Source organism: Lates calcarifer, linkage group LG10 (assembly GCF_001640805.2).
Source record: "Lates calcarifer isolate ASB-BC8 linkage group LG10, TLL_Latcal_v3, whole genome shotgun sequence".
In the NCBI taxonomy this organism is placed as follows: Eukaryota; Metazoa; Chordata; class Actinopteri; family Centropomidae; genus Lates; species Lates calcarifer.
The window spans coordinates 3,146,654-3,158,495 of record NC_066842.1 but is presented as its reverse complement, the minus strand read 5'-3'; the positions used below and the strand labels follow the sequence as shown (position 1 = coordinate 3,158,495).

General features: G+C 45.2%; 1 protein-coding gene across 1 annotated transcript; it reads left to right on the top strand.

Moving 5' to 3' along the window:
- The first annotated feature begins 1,381 nt into the window (after positions 1 to 1,381).
- On the top strand, positions 1,382 to 11,396 carry cav1 (caveolin 1). Its single transcript, XM_018692515.2, has 3 exons — positions 1,382 to 1,792; positions 2,692 to 2,859; positions 9,266 to 11,396. The coding sequence occupies exons 1-3, from the start codon at positions 1,757 to 1,759 to the stop codon at positions 9,605 to 9,607; spliced, it is 546 nt and encodes a 181-aa protein (XP_018548031.1). The 5' UTR covers positions 1,382 to 1,756; the 3' UTR covers positions 9,608 to 11,396.
- Positions 11,397 to 11,842: the final 446 nt, after the last annotated feature.

The following is an 11,842-nucleotide window of genomic DNA, read 5'->3' as shown; positions in this document are numbered from 1 at the left end:
CACTGTTGCTTCCCTCACTGCTGCCTGTTATCTCTATATTACTGCTGTCAGTACAGACACTCCCTGCATGACAGACAGGGATTCCTATCAGCCACATGTTCTGTGATAGGTCACATGCTTTCTGCTGTATGCAAATTAGTTTCTGCTCTTTTGTTTGAGTCGTGTTGTTTAACCTGTGATTAACCATCGTCGTTATTCTCATAAAGAATCCAGTCTGACTCATTGTTATCCTTTTAAACATGAGTGTATTTAAGGTTTGAGCTCTGCGTCGTCCTCCGCACTGAAAACACCACAGGCACAATCAGAATCAGCTGTTCTGTCACTGCTCTGACACATTAAATGCTCTTGGTCATAAATTCAAAGTTCCCACCTGTCCTGTTCTGCAGCGAGACTATAATTCACCTGACCTGCTTATGATGGTCACATAAGGACCTCTGAAGTGTCTGATTCCCAGAGTCTGTTCACACGGTGCCAAAACAATATTTCTCACACTATAGACAGTGTTTACAGACAGAATGTTTCAGGATATGTTAATATTTGCCCTCCAGTCAGAGAATGCTGCTGTCACATAACATATTTATCTGAAACAGGTGCTCACTCGGTTATTTTGATCTGTGTTCAGAGCCACACCCACTGAGGTGAAGAAGAGTGAGGGTGTTTGTTTCTTCAGGGCCTCGTCAGAGCAGATGTGTTAGTGTCCTTACAGGAATAAGCTGCACTAATGTTTGTATAACCTTTATTTCTGCAGTATTGATTAATACAAAGTGGATTTTTCCACAACCTGGCAACAGAAACATTGTTCTCATTCATAATTTAAAACGTTTAAAGTTATTGTTACAGCCTGTGATGTATTTATAAAGGTGTGCTTATCAGAAAATGATGCCAGAGTCTTTTAGAAACCTGCACAGGACATCGAGCTCGGCACAGCAGTCAGCTTCAGGTTTATTAGAAAGCAGATTTGGACATGAGCCCAAACCCTCTGCGAGTGAAATGAATATCTCACACTCTGACTTTAATAACTTAGCTGCTGATTTCTTTCAGTTGCACCATCGGAGACACGCCCACAGACTGCTCCTATCTGGCTGAGAACAGCTGAGTGTGCCAGCCTCTGTCATTCCAAGGTGAGTTGATAGAAGAATGTAAACAGACCAGAGTGACCAGAGTGGCTTCCCAGCACTGTGAGGCTGAAAACAACAGCTGAAGTAACAATGAACCAAGAAACGGATCAGTCAGAACTTTATTTATTTACTGATGCCATTTTTATTTCTGCTGTGCTTTCCTTGCTTACGTCTGTTCGTTATAAGCTGGTCCCCCTCAGGCTGAAGCATGGCAGACATCCACACCTTGCCATCCCCAATTAACGCCCACATCTTCCCCGAACAAAAAGCTTTTTATACTCTGCCTTGATTCCCAAATAAAGTAATTCCACGCTAGTTACAGCAGCTCTTTAGTCTGAGATCAGTCAGTCTCTCCTCCGGCCGGGCAGGTTACACGGTGGCTCTCCTGTCTCTGCTCTCAGGTGACTCCCGGGCTGCGGAGAGACGCTCTGCGGGATCAGAGGAAACACCGGAGGTTTCCCTCGCAGCTCTGGCATTAAATTCCGCGCACGTTCGGCGAAAAGGGCAGGAATTAGATCATCACGGGTCCCTGAGAAGAGCCCCGGTCCTCTCACTTTGCCTCCACGCCTCCCACTCGGCTTCCTATATTGTCTTCTTGTCTGTTTCACCGCGCTAATCTCTTCAAACCTGAGGGCAGCATGACAGGAGGACTGAAGGACGGCGAGACAGAGGAGGTAGAGTATGGCTCTCCTTTACTGCCACTGGCATTTTTAGTGAAATGTTTTAGCTGACACGGAGTTTCTCCCAGTAGCTGATTATTTTCGCTCATATTTGCACTGATGAAGGGAATTATGATGTGTTCCTGACGTTATCTCTTTTTTTCTGGCACCTAGTCATGAACACTTCTCCTGCGCCAAGTGAGGGAATGTGAAGACCCATTCAGAATGCATTAACACGAGAGTGCGAGGTTTTAACAGACCGAGCGTTTACTGTTTTACGCATCAAATCTAAGTTTACAGTTCGTGCGTAAAAGCGCAAAGGAGGGTAAACCCGCAAATTCCCTCTAATGTGAGACTCAGTTAGAAATCACGCACGTGTTTTAACGCTGACTGATGCTGAGTAAAAACGAGGGTGCGCTTGAAAGACTCAAAGTGAGACTGAGGGGACCGAAGGAGTCTTTACGCACACACTTTTTAAAGCGATGGACGCGGAAACCCAGCATGTTTTACCATCAAATCTCACCACATATTCACAAGTCAGTTTACAAACACAGTGAATAACCAGAATTTATTCAGAAGTGTCAGAAACAGATTCAGAAATCGCGCCTCAAAGGGAGAATTCGTTCTTATTTGGAAAATGCGCTTTTACGCATTTCTTCAAATTGTCGCCATGCTCGCAGGTACATGTTGAATCAACGGTATGTCAGGATATTAGATTTCTGTATGGGTGGTGAGGACCCCTTGCGGCTGGTTCGAGGGGTGTGGTGCTTCACTCTCGGTTCATTTAAACCCATCCCTGTTTGTGGGGCAGGCTGGTAACGCGCAGCTCCAGTCTCTCTCCCTCTCAGCGCACTGCACACTATCCCTCCTCCTCTTCACTCTCTTCTTTTTCTGCCTCCTCCGGATCCTCGCAGGAGTATCCGCATTCGCCGTTCATCCGAAAACAAGGGAACATATACAAACCCAACAATAAAGACATGGACAACGACAGTCTGAACGAGAAGACGCTGGAGGACGTCCACACCAAAGAGATCGACCTGGTCAACCGGGACCCCAAACACATAAACGACGACGTTGTCAAGGTGAGTGAAACCTGGAGGGTTGTTCACTTTTTGAGCTTTAAGTTTGGGGGGAACGCGCAGCTGCTGTGAGCTCTCTCTCTGTTTTGCTTCACCTGAAACCATAACGTCATTAGGACACCTGTTGTAGAGTTTGCTCTTTATTTCTGCGGCGTGGAGCCGTTTGACAATCACAGTAAAGTGAAATAAACTGCGCCGAAGCCTGAGCTGTCAGGCTGCTGTTCTGTGCGGCTGTGCGCGTCAGAGGCGCACTCAGATCCTCTGCGCACAGCCGCGCGCTCTGCTTCCAGTTGTGGTTCTCCTCACGGACTTTCCCGTATTAGGAAGAGGTTCTGCAGAGGTATTAACCCTCATTCAGGCGATACAACAGCACACAGATGCCCGTGCGTCTGCCTGAGCAGCGGGCTTGAAAACGTGAACATCCTCGCTCCGACAGAGGAAACATTACGAATTTCCTGTTGTTGGAACACACGTTTCCCACAGCCCCTGATGCACACGCCTTGCTGCTGCGGGAGAAGAATTCTTTCCATTAGAGAGCAGCTTGACCGCATAAATACCGAGTGTTTATTTAGTTTAAAGGAGTTCGCACAGGGAGAGAGTTCGCAGCGGCAGAGGAGAGGAGTGGTGCGCTGGAAGCCACCTGACGCGTCTACATGGCAGCGCGGAGCAGCAGCTGCCTGAGCCCGGCCGCCCCCTTCTCCAGCTGGGGCAGGGTTTTTACATCAGAGCGGGGTCACACAGCTCCCTGCGTGGGGCAGGAGGGGTTTAGCTCTTTGAAATGCCTGAACTCTGCCTTATTAAAACAGGGAAACACCCAAGTAGAAGAGGGGATATCCCTCACCACTCCCCATCTCTCCTCCCTCCTTCCCTCCCTTTCTCCCTACATTCCTGCAGCTGCGTCAGTAGCAAATACCCATGTGTTGCTTTTCATTGGCTGCTTCCAAATGAGAGGTGACAGTCTGACAGTACTGACCCTGTTGATTGGAGAGAGACGCATCAGCAGAGTAGATAGAGTGATTGAGTGATGTAAATATCTTCATCAGTTGTGCAGTGGCTGAAAACCACATGCTCCGATTTCTGCAGCCTGCTGCTTCACATGTGAGAAACATGTGAAATGTGATGGATTAACATTTGCTGCTTGTGAGTGTTAAGCAGTTCTGCATCATTCCTCCAGCTCTGCCACATGGACAGTTTGACAGAGAGTCTGAATAACATCTTCTCTTTGAAGTGGAACAAAGACTGAGATTTTCATGTCATTTTTATTTCTTATTTCTTTTATTTTAAGAAAGTGAACTTCAGTCTCTACTTCTCTGCTGTCTCCACTTCTTCCACCGCTCTCTGCTTTCTCTCCCTCCCAGTCCTCCTCCATTGTGACAGTGAGTCAGACTCTCCTTCCAGTCTCAGAATAGAATGCAGCTTTATGATTGGCCCACCCCTCTCAGTCTAATCAACTCAGCAGACCGCTGCTGAAATTATCTGAAATCACATGCGAGTACACTGCAAAAAATCAAAAAACTGCTGCAAGGAAACGTTAAGAGGCAGAGGTGGAGAGGTGGAGAGGAGATTGATGCACTTTTGCTTAATCAAAGATTTATATTTACATAACAGTTACTAACAGAGAAAGACTTCAGGTATCTATGGTAAGAATTATAATACAGAACACTCAGTATGAAAAGCTGCAGCTCCACCAGTTACACATTAAAATACCACTTACATGAACTAAATATGATCATTTCATGTCATACTTTAAGTGTGGCTTTTAGATTCTTTACAGAGAAGTTGAATACTGTTCCATCTGAATACTAACCACAGCATATCCCCTCAACAAGCCCCAGCAGTATTTTTTAAGAACTTCTGACACACTTTGTTTTTTGTCGTGAAGAAGCCAAAGGTGCTCGTCGCCTCCCTCTGAGCCCATAGTTTTTACAGTGTGCTGTATACAGTGGCTCTGAGGTGCTTTGAGGTCAATGCAGCAGCTCTGCCAAGTGGAAGCGTGTGTTTGGTGTGCCCCAGTGAAAAGCACAGGCAGGGAATCCCTTCCAGCAACCCTCATTCTGCAATCCACCCTGACCACACACACGTAAATATGTGCAGTGTGTGTACTCAGACATACTGTATGCTGCACACACACACTGCATTCTTGCAATCAAAGGAACACAAGCTGTTCTCCTGTAGCTGCTGCAGCTGGCCTCAATCACCTGGCCACATCAAACGAGTTCCATCACTGACATGCATGTGGAGTTAGAGAGAGATTTTCTTTCCTCTGGAGAAGCTGTGGGTCTTGATGTAGTAGAGAGGAGGAGCTGGAGTGAAAACGCCTCCAACTGGAGAAACATTTTCAGAGGGAGTTGTGAGAAGTTTGAGCTCCGGCAGCAGATCCAAAGTCCTGAAGGTGAAACTGGAAGGAATGAGACACGCCCTCTGAGACTGCAGAGCTTGTGATTGGTTGACTGTTGATCATAGATTTATTAATGTTGTTCCTCCAGTGTTAACGATTCCTGTGCCTTTTATCGCAACTAAACTATCAGACATTCCTCTGTGGGCTGAGACATCTGGTGCAAACTAGAAAAACCTCTCGCTCTATCTTTACAAAAGGATCCAAGAAAGTTTTTTTTCACATATTCATTAAAGTAGGTGATGAGTTGAATAAATCTGACGTTTTTTCACCTCTTTGCTTTCAGAGGTGATATGATAGAAACTCGAGCTCACTTCATTACTTTGTGAAGATGATTTCTGAACCAAACAAACACTTGAATTAAATTATGTCGGGTGGAAAACTTCTCCTGTTTGAATCTGTGAAACAGGCGGTGATCACGTACGTCTCTGCTGCCAATCATCCTAATCTCTCTCCTGAACCAAACCAAACATTTCCCCCGACTACCAAAGCCCTCAAGCCAACAAAAGAGTCCATTAATGCAGCACACTCTGACCTTCTCCTCCGGAGACCCACTTTGTCTATTCAAGCATAGTTGACAGCCTGAAGATAGAGCTCTGGAAATAGCACATCGCCTTATTTACTCAATAGTACAGTTGCCTTGCCGACTGGTCACATGTCGACCCTGAGACTCCATTGTTTCATATCAAATCTCTGACAGAGCTTCTCTCTGTGGCTCAGCTGCTGCAGTAAAAGAGCACAAAGTATGTTCTGATGCTTTTCATACAGGACATGCTTTGATTTGGTCGTCGCTCCTCAAGTTGTTCATTCAGTAATCACCAGTTCTTGAGGACTGTCTGGATCAGTTTCTGTTGGACAAAGGTATCATGTGCAGTTTGAGAGATTGATTTTTTTCCAGTCAGTTCATCTGACGCTGCTGAAGCTGAAGATGCTGCTTGTTTTACAGGACTGGATATGAAGTACCAAACCTGAGATAATGCTGATGATTTTCCTCAAAAATGTTGCACACACAGCAGTATTTAGAAAACAAACCAAAAAAAAAGCTGGAAAGAAAATAGCAACAAACAACTTCACCTCATGAAGTTAAAAACTCTCCGCCATCCTGCTGTGGTTGTGTTTGTGCCGCTCTGCAGAAGGCTCTCATTTAGTCTCAATCAAAGTTCTGGAAACTGGCGCAGAGTGGGTCCACTTTAAAATTTGTAGCTGTGGAAAAATTAAATGGACGCCACGCTGGTTTTGTGGCTGCAGTCAGATTTATATTATAAGGCTGTAGTGAGCTCCGCCAGTCGGTGCTGTGAGAGAGGCTTTATGCTGCAGCTTGGAGGAAAAGAATTGGACTTACACGCTGCTGTTTCAAGGCAAAAAAAAAAAAAAAAAAGTAACTCTGCTGGGATGTTTGAAGAGCTCTGTTCCAAAGTAAGACATCCAGGATTTTAGGATTTGGAAAAACATGGTATTTATCCGTACATAATGAATAATGGCATGCAGTTAAACCCTAAGATCTGCATTCACCAAATGTTACAGCTTTTAAATTATGAACTTAAGAAAACGATATAGAAAATACATTGATTACAGTTTATAACAAATAATATTGTGCATACTTAGAGTATTAAATAGAGCTGTCAATATCAGAAATGCAATTTATTTGTTTAGCAGTTAATGTAGCGTTAGCTTAGCTTAGCTTAGCATAAAGACTGGAAATAGTCTTCTAGTTAAGACAGTGTAAAAAGCACAGATTAAACAAACAGGATATAACATGTTGATTACTGAGCTTCAGAGGTGCTGAATCTTTGACCTTTGAACAGAATCAGCTTCCTTTCACTTCCAGCCATTGTGCCAGTCTAAGCTAAGCTAACCAGCTGCTGGCTAATGTTTAACAGAGAGGCATCAATCTAACTAAGATGGAGAGTTTTACAGTCTTGTTCTATTTAAACGATGAGAATAATCTTCATTTCATCAGTCGATGAACAGGTCAAGTTCATTTCCAAAGATCTAATCTGGTAAAAGTGAAACGTAACGTGCCTCTCCTCCATGTCAGCTGTCAGTGTGTGTGAGATAGTGTGAGTGGAGCTCTTCACTCTTCCATTTCACCATCATTGTGCCGATGGATAATATCTCTGTGAGTTACTGGTATCACAGCCATTAGCCGTCAGTAGCCCCGCTGCCCTGTTAGACAGGACACATGTCTCCAAGTAACTGTAAAATAAATATTGACTCTGCTGCTCAGAAGCCGGTGGAGAGGGTGAGAGTGAGTCTGCATTGTGTTTACAGTGTGTGAGTTGCCACTTTTACCTCCATTCCTTCAACAGCAGCAGTGGTAGGGTCACAGACACTTGCAGGGACCGTCCCATTAAAGGCCTGAGAGATGTGTTTGGAGAAGCAAAATGTCCTGGGAGGTTGAGGAGGGGGTCTCACAGATCACCTGTCAGTCAAACACTGTGGGCGGTACTGCTGATCACGCTAGCCGTGCTGTTTTCCTCCTGTTTACTCCGCACGAACCAGAAATGTGAAACACATCATTTCCCGTGAACCGCAGGATTTTTCCCGGCGACGACGTACCACACACCGAGTGTTTAGAGCAGCAGACGTAAAAGCCTCTAGGAGCTGGGTTCAGCCTGGAAATTATTTAGATCTATCGATAACAGTGACATGGTGTTCTCTTAGCTACATCTGCTTGAACTGTGGCCACTGTTTCACCTAAAAACAGCTGAAAACTGGACTGTTTAGTTTGTCCATTTTGGTTCAGAGGAACGCCTGTTTATTTATCTATTTATCCATCTATCTGGATGTTCTCGAGACGCTCTGATGATTTGCAGAAAGCAAACACAGATAGTGTGTGTAGTAATCAGTATTTTGGGCGGGGCAGATGCTGGTGGTTAGACTGTGTACCAGTCACTGCGACAGGAGGTGTAAATCTTGCCAGGAATCCCACCCTCCATCTCAGCGAGCTGCGAGCGGAGCGGCTGATTAATGTGGAAATAATGAGTTCAGATTTGAAGGATGGTAAAGTCAGTGTGATGGTTTCATTTGCAGCAGCACTGTTGTGAAACGCTCTTGGCAGTGGATGGATGAGTCTGCTATGAATGTGGAGGTCCTGGGTTTGCACAACGGTTTTGTTCGCCCAAATTACAATTCTTTTTTATAATTTCACTATCATCTGTCAGTGGATTTTGCTTCTGTCTGGTAAATGAAAGGCTGATCTGTCCTCCGTGACCTTCATACTTTTTGTCACAGGGGACCATCTGCTCTGTTTCCTCTGTTTTTTCTGGTGCTTTTAAACTACATACATGGACAGATAAAAAGCCATCCCACCCAGTCATGTGATTACTGTAACTTCCTAACTAACTAACCCATGTGGCAAATGATTCAGAAGTCATTTGACCTTCGGTTTAATAGCCAAGCTCAGTCTTGACCTTTTCAGTGCATTTTCACATGATCTGAAACAGTTTTTTTTTACTCTGCCTCAGACCTTTTTCCTTTCAAGTATTAGCAAGACTTAAAGCAGCTGACGCTGTTGGATTTTTCAGGTGTTATCACTGTTCATAGGACAACCAGAAAACATCAAACTTTTTGGCTATCTTCCATGAGACCAGGCTAATTTGGTGTTGCTAGCCAGGAGGATGCACAAAGTACGATCCACGTATTTTCCTGTGAACCCTCTCTAATTGGTCTCCAATCATTGAGTAATCAATACTGATGAACAGCTCAAAGACTTATTTGAGGCTAAAGAACGAATCTGTGGTTCTACAGCTCTGAGTGTCCAGGCCAGGCGACGCCGCCGCGGTTGACACTGGCAGATTCAGATCGTTAAATTCTGCCTGGGAGGTCAAATTAAAACATCACATTTTCCACCAAGACTCTCCCTCCTCAGCTAGTGAGAAATCTTTATGTAGATCCAGAATCCTGAGAAAACAGGTTCCTAGAGCCTTGACTCGATAGAACCGTTGATCTAAAGCTGAAGAAGTGTGTTTGCCAGCGTTTTCTGACCGTTCCTTCTTCTTCCCTCCTCCTCAGGTGGACTTTGAGGACGTGATTGCCGAACCTGCAGGGACCTACAGCTTCGACGGTGTGTGGAAAGCCAGCTTCACCACCTTCACCGTCACCAAGTACTGGTGCTACCGACTGCTGACGGCGCTGGTCGGCATCCCCTTGGCACTGATCTGGGGAATCTTCTTCGCCATCCTGTCCTTCCTGCACATCTGGGCCGTGGTGCCTTGTGTCAAGAGCTACCTGATCGAGATCCACTGCGTCAGTCGCGTCTACTCCATCTGCGTGCACACCTTCTGCGACCCGCTGTTCGAGGCTATGGGCAAGTGCCTCAGCAGCGTCCGAGTCCGCATGACCAAGGAGGTGTAGCGTCCAAAAAGAGGAGGAGGAGGAGGAGGAGGATTAACGGAAAGAGGGGAGGGAGGATGGGAGGGCTGAAGCAACACCAACGGAGGGAAAAGTCAGAGCAGAAAAGAAGACGAAAGAATAGATCGCGGGATGTTTCCAGATCTGGGGGGGGTGTTTGGAGGTGAAGGGGCGTGGTCACATGGCACCTGGCCACGCCCTTTTCCTCCATCTGTTTTTTCTCTCCAGTGTTGGATGTAACCAAACGGGTGGGCACAGGAAATCAAAGGGTCATTCTCCTGGGTTTTTGTTGTTGTTTTGTTCCATAGTTTTTTTTTATTCCTCACTTTGTCAAGCAGGCAACCGAGCTCCATATCTGTTCTCTGTTAGTTAAGTCTTTCCTTTTACTGTGTCTGTGGAGAGCTTATCAGTTCTGACTGATTCATTCATGTGAGGAGGGGATGTCAGAGTGTATCACTGCCTTCTCTTGTGTTTGTTTCGGAGCCTGTGGGCAGGGCAGGATGGTGGGATGGTCAAAGCAGAGAGAAAGACAGACCGCTGCCAAATTCTGTCTGACTCAGCAAAAACAAAACAACCCCATGAGCCGAGCAGCACAGCAACACCCCCCTCTCTTCCCTCGGCCCCACACGACCTCCCACCCACCAAAAAAAACCAAAAAAAAAAAAAACAACCCCCCCGCCGCCCTCCTGTTCGCCCGGCTTTCCAGCAGTCTGACACACTGAACCTGCCCTCGTTCCTGCATGCACCTGCGTCACCTTGCCAGCAACTCGCCGTCCACCACCGCCACGCCTGCCACGAGCACCGGACGATGCAGGAATGATTTGCATCTCTGACGTGCTCGCTCGCTCTCTGCATCAGCTTCTCTTCTTACTTCACCTCCGCCTCAAAACGAGAAAACGTTTCAGTGCAGGTTTCATCACCATCATCCTCATAATGACACGACTGTGTGACAGAGAATGTTAGCTTTTGAATTTGACAAGATTTTCTTTTGTTTTTTTTTTAATCCAAGTTAGACCTTTTCTTTTTCAGTGAAGCTCAATGCTTTTAAATGCACATGATCATAGTTCTGTAGTGAATGCTTTTTTCCCTACACTATGAAAATGAAGAACTTTGAGGGGGTCATTTCAGTGCCATTGTTTTGATATCCTGTTTGTACTGTATGGAGAAAATAAGACTTTACAAGCTATGGCCTCATTCCAGTGCACTAATCTATGGGAAAGTATTGTAAGTGAGTAGCACTAGTGAAAATCTCCTCTCTATATGACTCATTAGCAAAGGTAGAAGAGTACTAACGGTTACTTTTGCACACTTTGCACTTAGGATGTGCAGTTCCAAGCGTGTGTGTGGAGATTTTTCTTGCGCACTGTGGTACTTACGCAGGTTAATGCATTGGAATAAAGACAATGTGAGGTGGGACGTGTGATTCCCCCTCCCCCTTTTTTTTGTCTTCTTAATTTTTGTTTTGGTTTCCCCTGAGTTTGTTCTGCTGCCCTGCTTCCTGACTGTGGACACGATGCTAAAGAGCATCAAACTGATACCTCCCACCCCAGGGATGGTCGGGGTTGAGGTGGGGTGGGGGGGTTATGTTTTATAGAGACACTAAGCTCGCTTTGACTCCGTCACCTTCAGTCTACCTGCTGTCTTCTCACAGGGATGGTAATATCACAGCACCTGTTTCTTGAAATGAGAATTTTAAGCTCAAAAGGTGATATTTTTATAAAAATGATTTTTCCCTTCCTTTGCTTTTACTGTATAATATAACGCTGTGCACATTAAAATTTAATATAATCCAGTGTTCATTTGTTTATGTTTTGTGTGCCTCTCCATGAAAGTCAGACAGTGGATTTTTTGTTCGTTTTCTTCACTTGTGATAATGAGTCATAGCAAATCTAACTGTGTAATGAATCACCGTAGATACTTGGTTTCGTTCACCCGTGGAAAAAAATACATAAGAACAAAGAAGAACGCGTCTAATTTCCAGCTGCCCTCCAAAAACCTCTGCAGCATCTGTATCAGAGTGTGTGTCAGGAAGGCCTAATGCCTGCAGTGTTGCTCATAGGCTTGTTTTTTTTTTCCAAAGCTGGCACAGCGTTTCCATGGTTACATAAACAAATAAAACTGTTGGGCAATGCTCATGAGGCTGGAGTGAAGTCTCTCGACTGTATTCAAATTAATTTACACTAAGAGCAGGCACATAATTACACAGCCTGACTATAAACTGTGTCGTTCTGCAGCAAC